The 26477-nt window shown below is 40.2% G+C and overlaps 1 protein-coding gene across 2 annotated transcripts in view; it reads right to left on the bottom strand.

Moving 5' to 3' along the window:
- The window catches only part of mgll (monoglyceride lipase), a 39159-nt gene extending 14543 nt beyond the window's left edge, over positions 1-24616 (bottom strand). Inside the window, exons 1-4 of one of the 2 annotated variants that reach the window (XM_037773004.1) lie at positions 24371-24616; positions 21760-21898; positions 4867-4973; positions 325-461 (exon numbers count right to left, since the gene is read on the bottom strand). In XM_037773004.1, coding sequence (XP_037628932.1) covers positions 325-461; positions 4867-4973; positions 21760-21890 — 375 coding nt within the window. In that variant the 5' untranslated portion in view covers positions 21891-21898; positions 24371-24616. Of the gene's footprint in view, positions 1-324; positions 462-4866; positions 4974-21759; positions 22177-24370 lie in introns of those variants that run through there. The other variant, XM_037773003.1, reaches the window with a different exon arrangement.
- Positions 24617-26477: the final 1861 nt, after the last annotated feature.

Below are 26477 nucleotides of genomic sequence, written 5' to 3'. Positions count from 1 at the left end.
ACATTTCTTTCATTTGAATGTCACGATGTCGCAGAAAACCTCTCTACACTGATCTCAGTATTTTTTCTTTCCTGTGCTTGAACAGGGCTTACCCGTCAATTTCTTGCAGCTGTCTCTGTGTGTGTGTCAAGCACACTGTACCAGGAGCTCTCAAACAATATTATGTAATTTCACACCAAACAAAAGAGAGAAACAAACCTCGACGACAGTGTGAGTTTCACTATCCTTAGAGCTGTTATTTGGAATACAATACTGTGATTAAAATAAAACCCAAAGACTGACCCACAGAGTAATCTGCCAAATACTGCATGGAAAGAGTCCTACCATGGAGTGACCCAAGACGAAGACGGGAAGGTCTGGGTGGCGGGATTTCATCAGGTCAACGTGCTGCAGGGAGTCTCTGATGTAAATCTGGAAGTCTTTGATGTTCATCCTTTCTCCTTCGCTCTGACCGTGGCCAACTGTGCAGGGAAAGAAGACGAGACTGGTGTGAGGAAATTGGTACCGCTACAAGATATTTTATGATTTTAAAGACTTTTTTAATACCTCCAAAAGAAAAAAAAACACATCTTTTGGGGCTAACACTTCAGAGTTAAAATGAGAATCACAGCCACCTACTTAGCAGGCTATTAAACAGAACATTTGAACAGTGGAAATGGTCAGATACAGAATAAAAAAGACAACACGAAGATTAAACAGAAAAGCAGACATAATTTAATACCTTACTTCTTATAATTGCATTAGACAGACATTTTTACACCATTTTTAGATCTTGGTTTGGATTGGCTGAAACTAGGAATATAAAAATAGGAATATAAGAGAAGGATGAGACACATTCTCAGAAAAGCTTTCCTAAAGTTGAACTCCAGATGGATTTAAAATCATTAAGTCATTATTTCCAATATTTGGCTGTATGACACAGAACACTGATATGCTCTGCTTTGAGGACATTTTCTCCCAGTGGTGGTGATTTCCGAACATTTGACAAAATTATCCATCTTTTACAACCTTAAGAGAGGTGGATGAAGAACAGTAAGGAGACTCTAAGGGGGGCGGATGGAGGGAGAGACAGCAGTGAGGATGAGGGAAGAAGTAAGGGGAAATAAGAAGGGGGAAGGAAAGACGGAAGGGAAGGAGGGAGCAGGCGACGAAGAAAGTGAGACACTGAATGCACATGGACCATTTCTAATGTCAGCCTATGCGTTTTTTTAAATGTAATAATTATTAGCATCTGCGTTTATTGATATTCTGTTTCTAAATTTGTTATTCAATGATCCAGGTTATTATTATTAAGTGTAATTTATGTAAATTTATCTCACCTTGAAAAACTGTATTTCTACCCGACGAACGGGGATTTTCAGTCTCACATGTGTGACTGAATGGAGGTGACGATAAAGAATTTAAATGTGTTCATCTTAATCCAGAAAATAATCAACAGATTAATCGACAATGAAAATAATAGTTCCCTCGTGCCTCCTCAGAGATCCCTCCTTGTTCCTCGGAGCAGAGATAAGAGCATCTGAAGGGCCTTCATGATGAACGAACCAGAACGACTTCTGGGTCAAGCAAGGCGTGGAAAAAAATTAAATAAAAGATAATTGTCATGCACCCCTGGATTATGGTGAGAGGAAGAAGAGTGGGATGGAGGACAGAAAAAAGGGGGCAGTAAGAGAACATGACGACAGGAGGAAGAACGAGAAGAAGAGTGAGGAAGTGAAAAGAAGTCGAGAGAAAATGGAGGGAAGGCGGGAGAGGAGGAGGAGGAGGAGGAGGAGGAGGAGGAGGACGAGAGGAGACAAAGACAGAGGAGAGAGAAATTTGACTGACAGATGGAGGAAATAAATATGAATATGTATGTGTGTATGCATACATATATTGTGTGTGTCTCCTCCTCGAGCTTTCTGCAGCGGCGGTTGAGAGGTGAGATGGCAGGTTGCCATGGCGACCATCGAACCAATAACACCACCGAGCTCCTAAACATTCACAACAACTCACACCTTCTCGCTTCTCGCTCTGTAATCTGAAGTGTGTTTGTGTGTATTTATAATATACTGTGTATGTGTGCCGCCGTTTATACGAGGATGTCTTCACGCTATATGTGTTTTTTTTCCTCGTCAATACCGAAAAGATCATCGCAGCGTGGAAATCAATGTCCAATCACGGCAGCAGCGAGTGATGGAGCACTGCAAACCTGAGATCGATGCACGCTACATCTCCTCCCAAGTCAGATCAATGACCTCACACTCTACTGAATCCACAGTTTGTGTTATGACACACAGATATTCACACATGAGCACACTTCAGACAACTGACACGCAGACGTATAAACACTGCAGACTGCAGATCCACTGCTGTACGACTGGAAGAGCTGCAACATGCAAACGACAGTCCTGATATGAATATGAATATTCTTGGTAATGAGTTAATTGGATTTCAGAGTTGATTATAATATATAAAAGCCAGCCCAGCTGACTCATCTCATCTGCAGCAGGAATAAGATCAATTGTGCGTGCTAATTACATTAGGAAAAGGTGCACAGTTGATTTTACTGGAGACACAACCGGAGCAACAGTCATCATAATTGTCACGGTTTAGGAAAGCAGGTTTTGGGGTCAAGTGGCAGGTGGAAATGAAGAACAGGGGCTAGACAGAGGAGGAGCAGGGAATCTTAGGCGAACGGCCTGGGGGCAGGGCAGATAGGCAAAACTGAGGTAGGAGTCGGCAAAGGCAGGACCGCTCCGGTGGGCAGCGGCAAAGGCGGAATCTCTCCACAGGTCGAGCAGGAGGCTGTTGGCAAAGGCAGGACCCTTCTGGAGGACGACCACGGAGACGGAACCCCACTGGAAGATGGCCACGGAGGCTTGAGGCCAGGGAGCAAACAGGAACTTGGGCTTAGGGCTGCAGCTGCCGAACAGGAACTGGTGTTGGCCGGACCGCCGACTAAACACAAGGAGCAGGTGTCGGCCAGACCGCCGACTGGGCAACAAATACGTTTCCCGATAATGACCTCTCAGGGAAGCTACTCTAATCTTTGCACGGACTGATGAATCCAGAAACTTTGCAAGGGCTGATCTAATTAACTGTCACGATTCCATTATTTTCCTGCAGTGTAATGAGAGGACAAACATGATCTGAGCATCACACAAACAGCTTTAGGCTGGTCCTGTCTGCTGTTATCTGTGCCTCTCACAAACAATCCATTATGAATATTTCAAAGCTGCTTGATAATAAATTGTCAGTGCTGGAGTTTGATGATATGCATTAATTTCTGCATCCACAGATTCCTATAGAAGCCCAAATGTTTCATGTGTGACAGCTTTAAGGAATTTCGCTGTTGAATTCTTGATTTGGTTAACCGGCCACCGTGCCATATTTGGAGGTTGTTCTCTGGTAAATAGCTGCAGTGTGTGACAGATGGAACAAACCTCCAGTCTGTGCAGGCTGTGAATGAAAAAGACCTAAAAAGTCCTATAATTAGAAGGGAATACATGAGAGACAGAATAAAGTGTGACAGAGGAAGAATAAGTGGAAAATCTCAACTGCTGAACTCTATCAGAGGGCTGCCCGAGGCGGTGTGTGTGTGTGTCTGTGTGTATGTGTGTGTGTGTGTGTGAGAGATAGATAGATGGAAAACTGGTGTCTACAGGGACTTGTTCCAGTTCAGTATTTTCCATTTAACAGTGTGACATTTTACTGCGAGTCACTGAACAAACTGCTCCTGTGTGAGCAGCCTCAGTCTTCCTCATCATTCACTCTCTTTCTTATTGTCTCTGCCAGCTCTTCATTGAGATGTCTACCTCTGTAAATATTTCTACATTTACAGCTGGGACTTTATTTCTTTGTCTTATCACCCTCTCTCTCTCTCTCTCTCTCTCTCTCTCTCTCTCTCTCTCTCTCTCCTGTATGTCAGTAGATGAGTTTACTGAACACACATGCTGCACAGTCACATGAGTTCACACATTAATGCTGTATTTAAGACCAGTAACAGTCTTGCCAAAGAGCACCTTGGTGGAGGAATGTATCAGAAAAGAGATTGCCATTACCTAATTTTACTATTTATGATCAAGCTACAGTAACACATTGTTTCATGCATCTTTAAGTATTTTTCTGTTTCTATTAAAGCTTCAGTAGGCAGAAAGTTTTTGTCATCATTGGGCAAAAATTCCATAATAACCTTTCAGCATATTGTAATTCAAGTGCTCTGAGAGAATGTCATTCACATACACTGCAACAGGAAATAAACTGGGACACATTTAGTATGTTTACGTTTAAAACTGTGAAATTGTCTAAATATTGTAGATTTGTGACATCACAAAAGGACAGAAATCCTAACAGCTTGTTTCAAACGCACAGTTTCTGAATACGGGCTGTGTGTATTTATCCGTGGATTGAGCGTTTTGATAGTTTAACAGTATTTATATAGCACTTAAACCTGCTTTATGATATAAAAGACATGAAAATCTCCCTTTTTACAATATGGGACCTTCAAGTATGTTTTCATTAGTGTATAATCACTTGATAGTTCCACTGAAACCTGAATAGAACCAGAAGTTTCATTCACATTTCAAACCACACCAGTGTGTGAAGTTTTCCTTGACAGTGCACCACCTACACACTTACATACACAGAGGCATTGCGGCAGAACAATAGAGCAACGTACCAACGAGCCTAATTAATTTTCCCTAACAGGCTTCGTTCACTCAACAATTAACAAAGACCGTAATCGGGCAGAGCGGGAGGAGGGGGATGACGGGCCTTCTTTGAAGCTATGCATCAGCTATTCTGTGTTTGAAGTAAACTGATGAACACATGAGTGTAGGTGTGAGCGCATTAATGCAATGTAATGTGTATGTGTTTGTGACTCACCGTGGTCGTGTGCAAATACCAGCAGGGACAGCTCCTTCAGTCTCTGTGCAATCTCATCATAGTTCCCACAATGCTCCCCGGCCCCGTGGACAATATACACCAGAGCCCTGTGAGGAGGAGGAGGAGAGGAAAGAGTTAATTCACAAAGGCAGATCTACATTTGGCCTCCTTCTCTCTCTTTTCTATCTCTCACGCACACAGAGACAAACAAACAAACAACAAATGTTTGCATTTTCTCCATGGGCGCATCATCATTCCTTGATTAATCAAACTGTTCTGGTTGAGGTAAATCTTTTAGAGATTTCTCTCCTTCAGTGCAGGACTTTATAGAAAGAGAGGCGGGCTGTGAGATGGAGGAAGTGATGGAGTGGAGACGAGTTTAAAGCAGAAATGTACATTGAAGGAAGAAATACGAACAATCTGCACAAATCCTCACTGACGGACCGTTGAGGGATTTTGTGTGTGAATTTCCTTTCAGGTTAATATATCTCTGTACGTCATTGCTTTGACTCCATGTGAGAGACAGAGATGACAGAAAAAAATGATGAGAATGTTCTCAGAGATAACAGCTATCATCCATCCATCTGTCTGTCTGTCTATCTGTCTCGACACACCCCTTCCTTCCTGACTCAAAACAAACACGGAGAGTATCCATTAAAACACTCAGCAAAATGTATGCAAATTCTTCTTCAGAACAGTTTCCATCTCAGTGCTTTATAATGTATTCACTTGATGAGGCTGCATGGAAATAAACACTACAGATCCTGAAGTTTTCCTGTTGGTTTGAGGCAGAACCATTTTGTTGATGAGGATATTATGCAGTAAATTGCTCTGGAATTTAATTTCTCACATAAATGACATTGTACATATAAGAAGCATCTTTTTAAGTTTCAGAGTATTTGTTTTGTTTGTCCCAACCCTGCTCATGGAGAGAGGTTTTTGTATTTTGCACGTTGGCAGATGTTTCAATTAAAATTCAATTAGGAGCCACTTTACTATCTCCTCCGAGGCAAACTTGTGTCAAAACAGCGCAGCTTGCTTTCAAAGAGTTTTTTTGGAGTTTATGCAGTACCAAGAAACAGATGGGGATAAGTAAAGTGTTTTAATAATAATAATGTATCAAATGACAAAACAATGTGAAAGGGGACGAACACAACTTTACTGATTTGGTTGGGTCTCACCGCTCTCATAGTGCTGTTTTCATTCAGAGAAAAAGCTATAAAGACTTATTGGACGCTACCTGCTCAACACCAAACAGCAGACAGATGCAGTTAGAGACTAGCTGGTGAACATAGTGGAGTATTTGTCAAACATGGCTCAAAGGTAAAGCTACAACCAACACTGAATGTCAAAAACATGCTCTTTAAAAAAAAATAAAATGGACTCATTATGTAAAAGCTAGCTGGATAATCTCTTGTTAATTTCGCCTATTAAATCCATTTCAGTTGGAGTAGAGTGATGCTGACAGAGAAGAGAGGTTAAAGTGGCAGTAGGCAGTATATATTTGGCACCATAGGGCAAAACTTCCATAATAACCTTTCAGCATATTGTAATTCAAGTGTTCTGAGAGATAACTAGACTTTTGCTCCTCCTCATGGCTCTGTGACGGGAGACTTTGACCAATCACAGCTCATTTCATTGAGAGAGTGTTCCTATTGGCTTTGCTACGGTCAAGACAAGATGATTCTGAAAACATTTGAGGCGAGAAACAGGCATCAACGTAACATAATATTGATTCATATTTGATCAGCGCTGCCTAGTTTGACTGTTTCGTCGGAGTTCGCGAGTGATTGACAGCTGGCTCTCATAGACGGCAGTTGGACAGCGGACCTCAGAGCAGCTCTGACTGCTTATTTTCCTCCGGTCTGTGAAATCTTGCAGATGCCTTCAGGAGCACCGGAGGACACAAAGGAACATGATTTTTTTCAGGTTACCTGTTTCATGTACTACTGTCACGATATAACGTTTCATAAAAAATAACTTTTTTTAATCCTATTTTCTCCAATCTCGCCTACTTCAGCTTTAAGAAGATGTAAACTATATATTCTATAAAAAAAAAGGTGGTTTAACTTCATGTTTACTCAGAAAGAGAGACCTTTTGCTAATTAATGCACCGGCTGTGAGATCCATTTAAAAAAAAGGTTCTACTTCTTCTATCAGTGCATATTAAGCAGCGGAGCAGCACTGAAACGCTGCAGTGTTCTCGCTCTAAGCAGCAGCAATGCTGAGAAGCCTGTGAGAGCTTCAATCAGCAGCAGACAATTAGCCCAAATGTATTCAGCGACAGAGAAAAAAGGGGAATGGAGTGAAACAGGGAGAGAGTGAGTGAGAGAGAGTGTGAGCTAGAGTAGACGAGTAGAATAAGAGTAGCTGTTCATCAGGCTTCATTAGCAAATCACTCTGATTTCACTCGCTGCTCTTTCCCTCCTTTTAGAGAAGCCATCGCCTCGGGGCTGAGACTTCCTCTGCACTTGTTGGCTCACAATGAGTGTGTGTGTACATGTACTGTATGTGTGTGTGAGTGTGAATGAGTGTCTTTGTATAGGCACAATGTTCTGTAACACACATGCCGGGGGGCAGCGAGGGATTAATGGGGCTAATCTGGGTTCATTGTAAAGACGACTGTACACTGCACACTCCACTGAAAACCACAATGTGACATTTTTAATTTTGCTGTCTTTCCTTCTCTAATATTCTCTCCGTCCACTCTTCTCTAAATACCTCTCTCTTTCTCCTTTTCTCTCCATCTTTGCTTCCTCAAAAAGAGGGAAAGAGAAAATATGTCTGGTGACAGAAAACAGTGGGAGATGTGAGGTCTGCAAGGATTTAATTACCCAGAAATCAAATCTCAACAGATGTCTGCATTCATTCAAATAGAGGCATCTGCAGACAAAGTGACAATATTCAGGCATCTTCAGTATGTCGGCTCAGCTGTGCAGAGCCAGCCCAGTATTTCCACTTTGCTAAAAGTGGTCTGGCAAGACTCAAGAGGCAGTTGCTCTGAGCGAGTGTTACGTGAACAGGCTGTGACATTCTGCCACTGTACTACTTTACCCAGACATCAACCTGAAGCCTTCCTTCACCTGGGTGGACAAAAGCACGACAGCCTGGGCGAGTCTTTGTTACAGAAAAAGACCAATGACAACTCTGTTAAAAGACTTATCAACATGGCAGCTTTGAAAATGTGAAATTTAGGGCTGCCCCCTCTTAGTCGACTAATTTTTCTTTCGTAGATTAGTCATTTTTTATGCTTTTTTTCATACTGAATGACTTATTTCCAAGAAACTTATGATCGCATCTCCGGTAAACAAGATTTGACGTGGTGCTTTTGTGTGATCCTTTGTGGAGAAACTCAGTTTTACAGAGTTACTAATCGATTAGTCGACAAAATCATGTTAGTTGACTAAGAATCTTTTCTTTGGTCGAGGACAACCATAGTGAAATGTCTTTTAAACGTTCAAGTAAGGGTTAAATCGGCAGCAACTGGACTTGGTCTAGATTCTTGGAAGATATTTCACTTCTCATCCAAGAAGCTTCTTCAATTCTGGCTGACTGGTAGGGGAACCCAGGGATTTAACCTCTGTGGGGTCGTTAGCAGGGTTATAGAAACCACTCAGTACATTGGTGCTCCTAGGTGTGATGACTGTAGTGTTTCTCCGATTGTAGTGTTTCTCCTAGGTGATTATAGTGTTTCTCCTAGGTGTTTCTACTATCCTGCTAACGACCCCACAGAGGATAAATGTAAAAATAAACGTCCACTTCTTATATACAGTCTATGGTTAGGAGCTACTTTTTGACTTAGGATGTTTTGTATTGTGATATGGTATTGTGAACAATAACTTCCATTTGAAGGCAAAGTAGCATTGACCAATCACAGTTAAGTGAGGGAAGGACTTAGCAGGGAAAGTATCCCAAATATCAAATATCCCAACTAACACCTTGAAAGTATATTTACCTGTATGTTGTACAGGAATGTTTTATATTCAAGACTGCAACTATTGATTATTCTAATTATTGCTAAAGCTTTTAATGACTTTTTTAATCAAGTGATTGTTTAATCTATAAAAATGTGCTATAATAAACACAATAATGTTCAGAAGTGGATGTTTTTCCCTTGACAATGGGAGCAGCTACACATTAACACTAATCTTTAGGGCTATTATCACCTTCATGATTATTCTCTGCTGGTATTGATTCTTTTAGCTGAAGTACTTTAATCTTCCGGTAACAAGAAAAGAGGCTTTTCATTTTTCTTCCTCATTATCTCTCCTCAGCCTCTCTCTCTCATCTCTCATGGGAACTGGAGACCCACTTGTCTCCCACACCGGTTTCAGTTGCTGGAACAACATGGCTTATAACCAGCCTTATTAAAACACAGAGAGAGAGTGAGGGAGAGTTTAGTCCTCCCTCTGGCTCTACTCGGAGCTACTCCAAACAACCACAGGCCCAAAACAAAGACAAGCCCCTAATCCCCTTAATGCAATGCTGACTGGCTGCTCCAAGATTATTTAGGAACTCACATACTTTCCAACTGGGCTTGAACGCCACATTCTGCACCTTTCGACTGGGAATTGTACATGAAAAGCAAACCTATTAGGCATTTTAGGCATGTGGCTGATGCTCACAGAGGCTCACACTCATTGCAGGGCTTTCCGTTATTTTCCACAACATAATTCATGTATTTCAAATATCTAAACATGTTGTTTCTACGTTTGTTAGTTTGTTTTTCTATGAGAAGGAACAATCTGGTTTTCACCACAGGTGCGCTCACTGCTGAGAAATCATAACCACCATCCAGAGCAGTAAATGGTTAGAGCTGTTATGTTCATTCTGCTATATTCCTGCAAGGGGACGAGTAGATCACTGATAATGTAGATAACTATTCATTCAGGGAGTAAATTACACTCAAGATAAAGTAATTATATATGTTTACATTCTTTCATTTACTTTGTAATATGGAGCAATGAAGTAAATATTTGAGAGGGGAACAGGAAATGTGTCTGCTATGTATCTAGGCTAGGCCAGCCACCACAAAAGAGGCTAAGCTGTGCAATCAGTATACATTATTGGGTCCTTCCTACTTCCTTCTTATTAGGTTGTTTTCATTATTTTTAGGGCTGCAACTAACAATTATTTTCATTGTCTTGATTATTTCTTAATTAATTGATTAGTTGTTTGGTCTATAAATTGTCAGAAAATGGTGAAAAATGTCAATCAGTGTTTCGCAAAAAAAGCTCAAGATGACGTCCTCTAATATCTTGTTTTGTCCACAACTCAGAGATATTCAGTTTACTGTCACAGAGGAGTAAAGAAACCGGAAAATATTCACATTTAAGAAGCTGGAATCAGAGAATTTTGACTTTTTTTCTTAAAGAAATCCTCAAATTGATTAATCGATTATCAAAATAGTTGACGATTAATTTAAGTTGACGACTAATCGATTAAGTATTGCAGCTCTACTTACAAGTCGACACGCAGCATCAGGACTGTGTTAGCGTGTATGATATGCCTTTGACAAAGACATTTTGGCATGTGACAGCAGCAGCAGGTGTAAATAATGAAATTAATGAGGGCTGAATTCCATTTAGCTGCTTCAGTTTCAGGGTGCTGGTACTGTGCATGCTGGCTCCGTGCATGCTGGCTCACTGTTTTCCTACTAGAACAAGTCCACATGTCTGCTGTGAAAAAGGCTTATACCACCCTGACTCTTCCGTTTTGTTGCGCCTGATTGGGCACGACACGGTTTAATAAGGCAGAATAACTTAAAAAAACATTATATTTCACATTTAAAAATGTTGACTGTGACAAGTCTCTGGGGCAACTGTTCAATGACGTGAGTATGTGTATAGCTTTTGCTGATGTGCTCTTATATAAACATACTCTGTGGAGTTAAATTAACACTGAAGGTTTTGGCGTCCGTTTGTCCAGACTGGACAGGAGCCAGAGGACGAGACAGAGCGACCGAACACTGGCATGTTAATACGATTAATAGACTTAAGACTGCTCAGAACTTAGTGGGGTGTGTGTGTGTTGCTTTCCTCTAATCTCAGTGTGACTGTAGGAAAAAGAACCACAAATTACTGAGCGTTCTTTGAAGAGCTGCCCAAAGGAAGTGATGTACAGCGTGTGTGTGTGTGTACTTATACGTACAGTATGTGGGTGGGTGACCACCTCAGTGCTGTTAAGTGCAGACTCAGTGAACGTACAGTTATATGGGTGTGTAAAGAAATATAGAGGTAAAGATTAAAGGAAAAGAGAGAGAAGAGAGGACCAAAGATAGAACGAGAAGATATATGTGAGACAGAGAGGAAACAGGACATCAGCAGCAGCTTTGGAAAAGCCAAAACTTTTTAAGACTGTAAAATTAAAAGAAACCACATGATGACCAGCCTGCCAAATTATAAACTGAACGAAGACTATTCCAGGTACAGTGACTGTACTTGAAAAAAATCCTATTTAATTTAGGGCTGTCAATCGTTTAAAATATTTAATCACGATTAATCGCATGATTGTCCATAGTAAATCGCGATTATTCACAAATTAATACAATTTTTTATTTGCTCAAAATGAACCTTAAAAGGAGATTTGTCAAGTATTTAATACTCTTATCAACATGGGAGTGGGCAAATATGCTGCTTTATGCAAATGTATGTATAAATGTATTACTGGAAATCAATTAACAACACAAAACAATGACAAATATTGTCCAGAAACCCTCACAGGTACTGCATTTAGCATGAAAAATAAATTCAAATCATAACATGGTAAACTGCAGCCCAACAGGCAACAACAGCTGTCAGTGTGTCAGTGTGCTGACTTGACTATGACTTGCCCCAAACTGCATGTGATTATCATAAAGTGGGCATGTCTGTAAAGGGGAGACTCGTGGGTACCCATAGAACCCATTTTCATTCACATATCTTGAGGTCAGAGGTCAATGGACCCCTTTGAAAATGGCCATGGACGTTTTTCCTCAGCAAAATTTAGCATATGTTTGGAGCGTTATTTAGCCTCCTTGACGACAAGCTAGTATGACACGGTTGGTATCAATGGATTCCTCTGGTTTTTCTAGTTTCATATGATGCCACTCTAGCTAACCTCAACCTAAAAATCACAAGTTGCGTTAAAGGAATTAGTGGCGGTAAAAGGATTTGCATTAACATGTTATCGCGTTAACTTTGACAGTCAAATTTTAGAAACTGACTAGCGCTAGCATGTCCCAAGCTGGCTAGGGTATTCACTGTTATCTTGTCAGTAACAGTAGAAGTATCACAGCAAGTAAACGTTGCAATGTAACTGAATTCTGCTCAATTCAAGACTTTTTAGTGTTTCAGACACTTTCAGACTTTGTAAGAGAACCCGTGAATTCCCAGGTGACAGTTAGATTTGATGCACTTGGAGCGAAACAAAATGGATATGACAGAGAAGAACAATGTGACAAGTGGAAAATGACATGAAGTCTGAGAGAGGAATGAAGTGTGACAAACCAGTATGGAAAAGAAAGTGTGTGTGTGTGTGCTTCACAGAGAAAAACACAAACAGAGAGAGACAGAGGAAACTGCTGTGTGATGGAGTCAAATGGGGGCAGACAGACAGCAGGCGTCCACAGAAGTAAAGTTTACACCAGTGAAGTCAAACCAAAGAGACGCGCAATAATGGAAATCTTAAGACTCATTTTATCAGCTCAACTTTCTTCTTTGCAAAGTGCAGATCTCACTACGGTGGAGCTCAGGGGTATTTCATTTAAAAGCGACACAGTCGCCGTCTATTTCCAGCAATCACAACATGAAATCATCTGCCTGTTGTGAAAAGTTTAACGGGAGACTAAATGTCAGAGGAAGAGCAGAAGGAAGTAGGTCTTGATATCTCCCTCATAGGTAAAAAACTGCTATTTTGTCACTTCTTGTTCTTAATTTGCACATATTTGTCGTTGCAGTTTTGCATGTTTGCATGTTTGCATAACTCATTTGTTCTCCTCTTATGCAATTGCCAGGGGCCCAACGGTCCCTTTTTGTTAGATTATTATTTTTCTGCTGAACAATCGCATTTTTGAGGGGTTTAGGATGCTCGAAAACTCATGAAAATTGGCACACACTTCAGAACTGGCGAAAATTGTAAAGTTCTGCAGTTATTGGGGTCGGTGGCGTGGCCAGCGGACTCCATAGCGCCCCCCAAACGAACGCCAGTGTTGAGATAACGTTCCTTTCATGCCACGCCATTTTTAATTTTGTGCTTTTCATGTATGTTTCATGTATTCTCCTTGAGGGTTTATCGGATTTGTTTCAAATTTGAATAGTCGTTCCCTCAAATGATGATGTCATAGGTGATGTGACAATACACCATTATAGGCACTTTAAAAGTATGGAACTTTTCCAAACTCCTTCTAGAGGATTAAACAGATCCATCTCAAATTTTGTCAGCAGAACCTCGAGTCCATATTGAGTTATAGTCATAGCGTCACCTACTGACAACAGGAAGTCAGCCTTATGTGACAAAGATCATCCACTTTACATGAAATTTACATGGTGTTGTCTACATATGATATACAGCAACATGACGTATATTCCAGCATCACGCAGTCCACGCAGGAAATGCCATCTAACTCGTGCACGCAGTGTCTGACGGTCACGGAAATGCACAGCTGTGTCCACCGGCGTCCCACCAGAACCCCCAACGTGCGTGAAGCTGCGAGGGCCCGATCATCGCTGCTTGCAGCTTTAATTGTATTTTTCTTTGATGCATTTTATCACTACTTGCTGTTGCAACATTCCACTTTCCCCATGGGTATCAACAAATTAAATTTAATATATAATATTTCATTTAACTATATAGAATAGTTTGATGATTATTTGCACAGTCCATGTATCAGCTTATTTTAATGTCGCTTATACTGTTACTGATGCGGCATTTCTAACTTACTGTTACAGTATTAATGAAATCCTTACGTCACAAGAGTGGAATAAAAAGTGAATCCTTCTCTGCTTCCTTTTTAAATTAATTTAAATGATAGCAGCGGGCACTAGGAATCACCTACTCGATTAATTTTATGGGAATACAAGTGGCTCTGATATTTTACAGACTGCATTACTCAGACAAGATTTGCCCCCAAGCTCAAGCATGAAGGAAACCATTATAGAGCTTTTATCTTTGTAAAGCATCCTCCGCTGACAAGCGTAACAGCGGCAGCGAGCAGCAGGGAAATGAAATGGTTCTGACAAATAAAATCATCCAGACACCATTGGCGAGAAAACACCGATAACAGCGTGACCTATTTACACAAACTGTGTGTGTGAGACTGTGAGTTGTACGTAAAGACGAGTGTTATGTTTGTTATGTGAACACACAGGTGCATGTCTGGCTGGTATGCTGGTTTCCATGAGGGGTCAAAGCCACAGTTGCATGTCTATTGGAGGATCTGTCAATCATTGCTGATGACCCTCCCCTCCACCTTTCACCTACTTCCTGGTTCTAGTGAAAGAGCCTTTTCAGGAGCTTATGACCTTTGACCCCATGTTATTCTCATCCCAACAAGCAACATTTCAAATAAAGATTTGTTGCTGCATCTTTCAGACTTTCCAATCGTCTGTTTGTCGTGTAATTCATACGAAATATACAGCATGTTGGCAACATGGTGAACATGAAAAAGCCGATAAGAGAGGAGCTCGCATTTTCTTTCTAAACATTTACTGGTGAATATAAGTACTAGTTTCCTTCCCTGCCTACAGTTTCATGCTCATTTATTTACTTCTGATTGGTATTATTACACATTTAGCATATTTAAAAACATGAGACAAATGTTCCTATGAATAGATATCCCAATCTAATCTAAACAAAACAGAGGAGGCACATTTAAGACCTGAACTGTACAGACAGTGAGTGTAACAGCCAAAAATCAAAATCAGGAAGGTTATGCTGACCTTCTTCACACTCAATGTATGTCAGAAGCTTAGTTCACATGTTGCCCTTTTTCATGATAAACTAAGCTAAAGAGCTAAAGAGCTAAGGTTTCACCCCATGTGGTGATAATGATTGGCTCAACAGCGCGATATGCAGTATTATTGCCTCTCTTTTTTCCAAATTACTTGATTTATCCTGATTTTAGTGCTATATAAACTTTATTGTAAAAAGGGTAAGAAGTGACAGTGACAAGCGCAGCATTTCAACCTAAAGTTAAACATTTTTCAACTCTCAGCGACCAGAAAAAGCACACCACACGCACAGCACTCAGCGCAGAATAGACGCTCAGGGCCTCGTCAAGCTACTGCCGTTAGTAGCATGATGTAAATATGCGGCGCTCCCATTGCAAAGATTTCAAAATATATTGCGGTTATTGTGACAGCCCTACTAGCTATATTTAATATGTTAAGCTATATGTTAATCAAAAGACAGATTTACAAAGCTACCATTGGATGTTTGGGTCTTTTCGGTCCACCAGCAACAGATTCATAAATTCATCAGAACAATTCATTAAACCACAAAGACATTTTAAATAGACCAGGATGGCTGGCTGACGGTTGGATTTCTGCTAAAATCCACAATAGAGCAAAAAAACAAAAAACTAGCTCCTGTTATAAATGTCCACATTTTGGCTCCCACAATTGTTGCCACAGAAAAACATCACAATCAACCAAAGTAATCAAACCTCACCTCCACCACCCTGCCGGTTTACACAAAGAACACACCTTGCACGGGTCTTTCCCCATTCAGTTACTGGGAGATTAAATATCAAACAGCTGGCTTAACTTCCGCGTTTTTAACTAAACAAACACCCCATATCATAAACTATCTGGCCTACAGTTGATCCAGTTAGTTGAGTCAATACATGCAGGTCTGGTATTCTCAAACTGCTGCCTGTCGCCATGGTTGCAGCACATCACAACTTTAATAGTGTCGATACATCGTTTAAGCCATTTTCAAGCAAAAACATAGTCTAGTCCAGCATCTCAACTGTAAGGATCTGGTGCTTTTCTTTGACGTATGTGATAGCAAACTTAGACAAAAACAAGCAATGTAAAGAAATTGTGTTTTTTCACTATTTTTTTTAGCATTTTCATCCAGTTCATGGATTAAATCATCAGATTAATTGGCAATAAATAATAAAAATGGAAACTATTGTTAGTTGAAGGCCTGTATTGGTTTACCTTTGAGTACTGACTAACCAGATGACTTACTGGTTACTGCCAACTAGGGCTGTCCTCGACCAAAGAAGTTCTTAGTTGAGAAACACTCATACGATTTTGTTGAGTAATCGATTATAGTTGATTTAATTGACAGATCTGTGAAACTGAGTTTCTCCACAAAGAATCACCCAAAAGCACCACTTTAAATCTTGTGTTTAACAAAGATGGACTCATAAGTTTCTTGGAAATAAGTCATTCAGCATGAAGAAAAGCACAAAAAACAACTTATCGATTAAAGAAATCTTAGTTGACTAAGACCAAAATGACCAACTAATCGACTAAGAGGGGGTAGCCCTACTACCAACAGAAGGATATTATCAGAAGTCACTATATTTACCATTGTCAATGCATGAATTAAATTTGAAATGCGTCACTATAAAACTATTTATCATGAGTTTGAGTCATTAATCTGCTGTTTGAACAAACTGTCTCTCGTCTGGAGATTCCTTTGATCGTCAACGCTTATCACTGCACCAGCTGCTACTGTAGCTGATATGAAACTATTCTTATCACAAAAAGTGCAAAAGATAAATGTTCTTGCCGTTTTCAGAAATAATCTATAAACCTAAAATATATCCATCCTTCCATTAAGTATATCGCATGTGCTAGATGCAGCTATGATGAAACATCCACAGTGTATATACTAAGAACTTCTAATTCCTACTTCCCATTCATGCCCAATGGCTGTAACCACTTAAAGACTTATAATGCTATAAGCTTCTGGCTGAGCTGCATCCACAGAGATTTCATACATTGGGTTCTGACACGCTGTGTCACATTGTGTTAAATTACTAATCTGACTGCTGCAGTGAGTGGGCTGCTGTGAGTCTGGAGGCTGCATCCATCCAGACCAAAGATACCTCTTTTATTGTGAAGCATCAGAGTGCAGGGGCAGCTTGTGATAAAACAGGAGGTGGGTATCAGAGTATTTCTTTAATGGTTCAGTGTAGGCCGTACGATAGATAGCAGGCGGGAGTTTCTCGTGACACTTGCTCAGCAGTTTTACTCTCTGATGACATCCTGTGAGTAACTTTGTTTTTGCATTAAGAGATTTAGATGGCAACGTGTTCGGGAGATGCTGATTTCACTCTGAACTACCAACTATTATACTCTAATAAACAGCATGTTGAGATCAATAAAGGAGTTTTGGGCAATGATGAGGGTTTTTAATGAACAGCTTCTGTTTTGTCAGCTTATAAAGTGTGCAGTAAACCTACCTCACACAGCTTCTAGGAGCTGCTGGCTCAGCCAAAATAATTTAATTAGTTTGGGCTTCAGTGAAGAATTGAATCATCCTGTGAAAGTCTAAACGCAGCTTCTAACGCTTTTTTGTTGCAGTATGTGAACAGTTTTTGCTACAAGAATTGCAGAATGCTCATATTTTGCTGGAACAAAATTGTCAAATTTGAGTACAATGCACACGAAACCACAAAATATCTCCTATTATCAGCTATTAAAAGCACACATTGGTCGACGGATATACGCTAGGGCTGTCAAAGTTAACGTGACAATAACAAATTTGTTTTAACGCCACTAATTTCTTTAACGCATTAACGCAACTTGCGATTATTAGGTTGTAGCGGGATCAGTTTTAGTCCAGTTTCTGGACAATATTTGTTATTTTTTTGTGCTGTTAATTGATTTCTAATAATAAATATATACATATATTTGCATAAGGCAGCATATTTGCCCACTCCCATGTTGGAAAGAGTATTAAATACTTGACAAATCCCCCTTTAAAGGTACATTTTGAACAGATAAAAAATGTTTTATTAATTTGCAATCAATAATGATTAACTATGGACAATCATGCGATTAATCGTGATTAATTATTCTAACCAATTGACAGCCCTAATATACACATCACAACATGTCATGGAGTCTTGCATGCCTCTCTGTATCATGACTGCATGCATTTACAGCCTGGTCACTGGCCGGCCTCCAGCGAGAACGCTCTTATATAACCCATCCAAAGCCTTGGCTCTAAAACAGTTACAACGCCGAGGGATCTGCAGCTATTTTAAGCCTGCAGTGATTCAGCTTTTTACTTCCAAAAAACATGATTTACAGAAGGAAAATAAAGCTGTCTGGGAATGCCAATCAAATTTGTTATTTGGTATATTGGTGCTTATTGGCAGGAAGAGCAAGAAATATTTCTTAGAGCTGGTTATTCATTACCAAGACTCTTTGTTGACGAGCTTGAAATGTGTGAGCAAGTAGTAGATTTCTGTTCATGTGGGAGTGTGGGTCCAGGAAAGGGCTCCTGTGTGACCGCAGTAAGGCATCAGTCCTCAGAGGTATTGTGGGTAATAACATGTTTGTCCCACTGCCTGAGCACAATCATTTACCTTTTTAACAAGAGCTGTCGGAGTGCATCAGGCTGAGAAGTTCAATCCAACCACAAAAACAGCGTCTCAATGTTTGCTACTCACATACACAGATATCTGCACACATGTATACAAGCATCTGCATGTACAAATACAGAATAAATCATGGATGACTGCAGAATAAACATGCAAACTATTGTAAACTATGAGCCGCGTTTTATGGAGCTATTATGTAGAGGAGGCACAGACACGGGGTTAATGAGTCACTGCTCTACTGAGTGGTGTGAACCGCGTGATACAGAGATCAGTAATGTCTTGACTCCAGATGTTTTGTGGGCATTCCTGTCGCATCCCTTCCCTTCTGTGCTCTCGTACCGCATGCAATTGTGTGGTTTGTAAGCGAGCTTTCAGTGTGACATCTGCGTTCAGTTTCATGCACCGCCACGGCCAACAGAGCGCATAGCAAGAGGGCCTCCAGCAGCAGACTACATTCCACCAGTTACCAAGTGTTTTTTTATAAACAGGACCCGTTAATCATCTAGTTGTATTGTTTGATGTCTTTTTGGCGAAGAGAGACACTAACCAGAATGCCTGATGAGTCAAGATCACAGGCCTTTTGCAAATCAATTCATTAGAATATCATTTGAATCAAAAACACGGAGCAACCTCAAAACAAAAATGTTTATGGGTGTGAGGAAACAGATGTTGTTATTTGATAGCCAGCATCTCCTCGTGCTTGGAAAGTACAAAACAAAGTGAGGAGGAAACCACAGCCTATCATACGTTTCCTTGAGGACTGTAAATTATTTTTAACCTAGTCAGCCAAACACACAAAGTGTAACTAGGTTCGTTTTTTTCAGCTGAAATCTGTAACTTTCTGCATTTTGTTGTCCCAAAAATCTGCTTAATATTTCACTATAATAAAGCAGTAAATATACTGTTTATGTTTTAACTTGTTTAGTGGGTTGAACTGTTCCTGGGTCTTTTTTAAAAACAAGGTCATGACACAGTATGAGTCACTGGTGCATCTGGTAGTCGCCACTATGAGGAGATTAACATAATTATAATGTTTTTAACGAGCTTGGGTTGCAGATTGCCCCTTGGAGACCATGTGTAACCATGGTAACCCGTGCCGACCTCATGTGACCAAAACAACGGTTTGTGAGTAATTTTAAATATATATATTACGCCGAGAAAAGTGAGATCTTATACTTACACTTAAATTTAAGTGTTACTGATGTTACAGAACTGTCTGTCGATGTCCCTTATTAACGTTGTTGTCACTACAGCATTGCATTGTGGGATATTTATAGCGCTAGTAGTGTTCAGCGTTGCATATTGTAATATTTCACCAGAAATAGTGAGCAATTTGCAACTTATTTGGCCTACAGTTGATCCAGTTAGTCAATAATAGCCAAAGTAATCAAACCTCACCTCCACCACCCTGCCGGTTTACACAAACAACACACCTTGCACGGGTCTTTCCCCATTCAGTTAGTGGGAGATTAAATATCAAACAGTCGGCTTAACTTCCGCGTTTTTAGCTAAACAAACACCCCATGTCATAAACTATCTGGCCTACAGTTGATCCAGTTAGTTGAGTCAATACATGCAGGCCTGGTATTCTCAAACTGCTGCCAAACTAAAAACTCTTTGGTTATTAGACAAAACAAGCAACGTAAAGACGCCTCTTTGGTGATGTTTTAATTCAGTTGATTACTTAAAGGGGACATATCGTGCTCATCTTCAGGTTCATACTTGTATTTGGGGTTTCTACTAGAACATGTTTACGCGCTTTAATGTTCAAACAACACATTGTTTTTCTCAAACTGTCTGTGTGAATAAACCTGTATTCACCCTCCGTCAGAAACGCTCCATTTTAGCGAGTGGCAACGGAATTGCGTTGCTAGGAAACAGCTCGGGTCCATGTTTACTTCCTGTTACCTGAGTTCATCCACATACACTGCAACAGGAAATAAACTGGGACACATTTAGAATGTTTTAAAACTGTGAAATTGTCTAAATATTGTAGATTTGTGACATCACAAATGTTCAGAGATCCTGACGGCTTGTTTCAAACGCACACGTTTCTGAATACGAGCTGTGTGTATTTCTCCGTGGATTCGGCGTTTTGATACTTTCACAGTATTTATATATCACTTAAACCTGCTTTATAATATAAAAGACATGAAAATCATCTCACTTTTTTACAATATGGGACCTTTAAATAAGGGGTCGGACCAGGACTTTAATATGACTCTAGATGACTGAGATATATATATCTATATGACTATAGATGTTATAAGCAAGGACCTGGGGCAAATGTCTATGTGCATTTATTACTTTTGAGTTACTGAGTTACAGCTCAACGAAGTCGGCTACTTTTGTCAGCCAGTGTTACTCCTCATAATGTAATAAATGCTGTGACAGTCTATGGAAGATGAGGAGTGTTGATTGGAGAGTTGTTTGGTGTAGTGGAGGGTATACGCAGGTGGTATAGGCTACCCACCTCTTTTTCTGGCGGTTTACAGTATTACCACTTATCAGCCAGAAAGCCACTGGAATATATAGGAGAGTATACCCAGTATACCCTCATCAACGACCACTACACCACTGATGAAGCTGGTGTGACTCCTGTATATTAACTCAGATGAGTATGGATTCATGCACACTGTTGTGAGTGTTGTTGTTACACTCTCAGACATATATTTGCAATGACCAGGCAGAGTTAGAGACTACACCCAAAGTGTGCTCTTTTTAACATGTGGTCCAGAACTGCATGCACACACACACACACACACACACACGCACACACACACACTGAAGATTAACGTGCAGGAAGTTGCATTCCTCATGTGACTGCAGAACTGAAAGCAACCATGTGGATAGTCTCTTTCCTCACAGCAACACAGGATTAACAGCACTTATAATGAAGCCAACACTCCTCCATCACGCGCATACACACACACACACACAAACACTCACACACACACACACACACAAACACACACAGACATACACACATACTCACACACACACACACACAAACACACACAGACATACACACATACTCACACACACACACACAAACACACACAGACATACACACACACACACACACACACACACACACACACACACTCACACACATACTCACACACACAAACACACACAAACACACAGACATACACACATACACACACACTCACACACACTCACACACATACTCACACACACAAACACACACAGACATACACACATACACACACACGCACACGCACACACGCACACACGCACACATAGCCTGAGCGTACTGTACACACATACAGAGGTAGCCTAAGATACAGTATCTGCAACAGAGAGACACTGTCCGGTTCTCCACTGACCTTGGCGGGCCGTTGGGCTCCCAGTAGCGGCAGAACAGGTGCAGTCCGTCGGCGTTGATGATGTGCTGCAGGTCGGTGTAGGGGACTCCCTGCGGGCTCCGCCGCGGAGGAGCGTCTCCCGGCTCGGGCATGGAGGGGTCTGCAAGAAGAGAGACACGGAGCAGCGATGAGAACCAGGAGAACGAGGAGAACACATCGCTGCCGTAGAGCAAGTAGCTGAAGCCGGCGACGAGCAGGCAGGTGGCGGCGGTCACGGTGTTCATTGGTTGGTTGGATCTTTGTTTTGGTTTGGGTGTTTGTTTTGGAGCGCGTTTTGCAGCGTGCATCAGTTTGTGGGCTTTGGATGTGTCGGATGTAATGCTGAGCTGCAAACACACACACACACACACACACACACACACACATGCGTTACGTCACTAGACCATATGGTCTCTCTCTCTCTCTCTCTCACTCTCTCTCTCTCAATTCAATTCAATTTCAATTCAATTTGCTTTATTGGCATGACTGTCAGGTGAACAATATTGCCAAAGCGTCAATTCAATAATAAAAAAAAGAGCAAAATAATTAAAAAAAAATATATATATAAATACACATATATACAATTCATTAAGCAAATTACAATATATAGATATTTTCTAAACCTCTCTCTCTCTCTCTCATTCTCTCTCTCTCTCTCTCTCTCTCTCTCACTCTCTCTCTCATATTCTCTCTCTCTCATTCTCTCTCTGTCTCTCTTTCAATCTCTCTCTCTCTCTCTCTCTCTCTCTCTCTCTCTCTCTCTCTCTCTCATTCAAATTAGCTTTATTGTCATAACCATAATTACAATAATGACACTTAAAAAGTGCCAAAATGTTGTAACCTATGAGTCGGCTACAATAAGAAAACAACAACAACAGATGGTTTGCACATTACTAGACTGTTCAATGTCCATTACAACAATAACTGCATTACTATAGCCTACTATGTTAGGAAAGAAAAACAAATCATAAAAACAAAATAACCTATGATAAGATGTGAGTTTAACAACTGAATGTATGTCATATAGGAACAATAAAAGGGATTAAAAAAAACAACTAATTTGGATGATTTTAATTTATCATTTTCACTAGCTATTTCTATTAATGTTTAAAAACATATCTGATCAACGTCCATAACAACAATAACTGCATTACTATAGCATACTGTAAGGAAAGAAACTCATAAAAACTATAGAATAAAACAATATAACCTATGTTAAGATGAGAGTTTAACAACTGAATGTCATATAGGAACAATAAAAGGGATTTTTTTTAAAAAAACAACTAATTTGAATGATTTTGATTTATCATGTTCACTATTATTTCTATCAATGTTTAAACAAATATTTACATAAACATTTACTAACATCACTAGCCTATATCAATGCATTTGAATTAAAAGAAATCACTAGGCTATACCTCTGCCAGACCTTGCAAACCTGCACACACCAATCATCTTCATGCATTCCTCTTTCTCCTGAAGCACACTTCCCCCTTCCTCCCATCTATCCCTCTTTACACACCAGACCTCCCTGCCTGGCATCAGGTCCAGCTGGATACTGGATCCACATCATGTTAATGGCATGTGCAGCATTACAATGAAGAGGACAGTAAATAGCCTGCATGGTGTGAAGCTATTTCCTGAGGTGATCAGGTTTCGTCTCTCAGGTTTAGTGACCTGAAAGCTTGTGTAGTCCAATATTTAATTAGGTTATAGCCAATTGGTCAATAAAAAACATGAGCAAACTATATGTGGCTGTTGGTGAGATACAGTATGGAAAAGCTTTGGGTCGCCTTTTATCCTCAATAACAGACAGGGAAATCATTTCAGCTGCACATGACAGGATCATAACAGAAGACACGAATAACAATGAGAAGTGTGCATCACTAAACTTGTAACTATAGGCCCTATATATATATATATACATGTGAGTACCTATCATTATTGGAAACTGCACCAACCTTTTTAGAACTGCTTTTAATGTATAATTAATATTGTTTTTATATTTTTATGATCATTTTATCTGTGTAAAGTGTCTTTGAGTATCCAGAAAAACGCTATATAAATAAAATGTATTATTATTATTATTATTATTAAACTGCTCTCATGACGTGTGCGTAAAAAAAACCTCCCTTTTGTTTTCATCTCTTGCTGCATATCATCCACATTCAGCATGCACATGGGACTGAAAGACTAACTGGACAGTATAGGGGGATTATTCCCCTGCACACATCTATAGAAAGAGCAATGCAATGCAAAAGCTGACAATGTGGATACAGCCTTTGTAAAGGATCGATTGATCTGGTGTGACTGGTTATCGATGTCAGTGCGCCATAAGAACAGGCTCGTGTGGAATACGCGCTTCTCTCCAACATCAATATTTTGGTCTGCGGGTTTTTATGTGAGAAGAAAAAAAAGATGAATGGAAGAAGCCAGAGGAGATGAGAGCATGTGAGCATCACTGCAACAAAAAACTACAAGTCACATTGGTGTAAAGCTTATGGTGATAGTGGAGATTAAAACGCACTGGAGTGTCCATAATAAGAAGAATATCACAAGCTTATTATAAGGATATGATAGAGATGGAACCAACCTGTGATGGAGCGTCTGCAGTGAAGTTTCAGCTTCTTCTCGGACTCTCTAATCTCTCTCTCTCTCTCTCTCTGTATGGAGGATATGTCTCTCTCTCTCTCTCTCTCTCTGTATGGAGGATATGTCTCTCTCTCTCTGTAGTGAGGATATGTCTCTCTCTCTCTCTCTCTCCGATGCTCTGCTCTCGCCACCCGCTAAGAGAAGAATGCAGTCAGCGACGTTTGGGTTGAAACTAAATAAGTATTCACACACACACCCTCTCTCTCTCTCTCTCTCTCTGTTACACACACACTATCTCTCTCACACACACACACACACATACAGTGCACATTTTCCCCAGAGGAGGAGATACACAGCTCTTGGTCTGTTTAGCCTCATTTAAAATCACCCACCATGGTTGAGTCTACATGGTTCACATTCTATGTTAAAGATACCTATTGTGTTTATTTTGAGGTGCATACTTGTATTTTAGGTTTCTACTAGAACATGTTTATATGTTTTAATGCTCAAAATAACACATTATTTGTGTCATACTGTCTGTGTGAATATACCTGTATTCACCCTCTGTCAGAAACGCTCCGTTTTAGCGAATTCTTCTTTGTCTTGTGTGATAGCAAACTAAAAAATCTTTGGGTTTTAGACAAAACAAGCAACATAAAGAAGTCACTTTGGTGATGTTTTAATTCAGTTGATTACTTAAAGGGGGCATATCGTGCTCATTTTCAGGTTCATACTTGTATTTAAGGTTTCTACTAGAACATGTTTATGTGCTTTAATGTTCAAACAACACATTATTTTCCTCATACCATCTGTCTGAATATGCCTGTATTTACCCTCTGTCAGAAACGCTCCGTTTTAGCGAATTCCAACGGAATGGCAACGGAATTGTGTTGCTATAGGAAACAGCTTGGGTCCATGTTTACTTCCTGTCAGCTGATTTCATTCACATACACTGCAACAGGAAATAAACATGGGACACATCTAGAATGTTAAAAACTGTGAAATTGTCTAAATATTGTAGATTTGTGACATCACAAATGTACAGAGATGCTGACGGCTTGTTTCAAACGCAGTTTCTGAATACGAGCTGTGTGTATTCCTCTGTGGATTCGGCGTTTTGATACTTTCCCAGTATTTATATATCACTTAAACCTGCTTTATAATATAAAAGACATGTAAATCATCTCACTTTTTACAATATGGGACCTTTAAATAAAGGGTCAGAACAGGACTTTAATATGACTCACAATAAAGATGTGAAGATGTTATAAACAAAGACCTGGGCCAAATCTCTACATGGGAATTTAAACGCTTCATTTTTCTCATACCGGCTGTGCTGCAGCACCTCTTTTCACTTTCTGTCTGAAACGCTCCGTTTGGGCTCCCGCCATCCCAAAAAGCCCAATCTGCTCTGATTGGCAGCTGGCCCACTCTGTTGTGATTGGTCAACCGAATCAAACTCTTCAGACTCTGCTTCAGCTCCGCCCTAACTATAGCTTTGTTTGGAAAAATATAAAGTTAGTCCAATATTTATTCTTTAGCTCCATTATGCTTTGGCTTATCAGAGCATCTACGCTCATTTACTGCTGTAAATGAGGTTGATGACAGCGGTGAACCAAAACAGTAAACACAAAGGCTCTAAAATGCACCTCAGAACTGAGGGGAACTGCAGTCATTTGATCCACAATCATTATAAAAAATATTGATTATGCAGCTTTAAGGTGAGGGAGAGATCTATCCAGAGCTCTGAATCACTGGCCATCTTGCTACCAACTGGTTAGGGCAGAATTACAACACCTCCCAAACAGGAAAGCTGTCGACATCAAACTGAATGATGAAGTGAAATTTAAATGGCAGCTCAGACTGAGTACGGAGTACGGGTAGGACGGAAGAGCTAGTCATGTTTAAAGAGGAACTTAACAGCAACTGAAAAAGTTGTTCTTGCTGACCTAAAGTGGTTTAATTGCTCACTGCTGCAGTGATGACAGATATGCTCCAGGATGTGGTCAGTACATTGTGACATCACTTTTGGGTGACTCTGAAATACTGCTTTTGAGCAAACAACGAGCTGTCATTTATTTGGTGAGAGAGAAATTTAAGTGTCTCGC

The sequence above is a fragment of the Sebastes umbrosus genome, chromosome 6 (genome assembly GCF_015220745.1).
Source record: "Sebastes umbrosus isolate fSebUmb1 chromosome 6, fSebUmb1.pri, whole genome shotgun sequence".
Taxonomy (NCBI): Eukaryota; Metazoa; Chordata; class Actinopteri; order Perciformes; family Sebastidae; genus Sebastes; species Sebastes umbrosus.
Note: the sequence above shows the minus strand (reverse complement) of the source record. Positions and strands in the feature narration are given on the sequence as shown.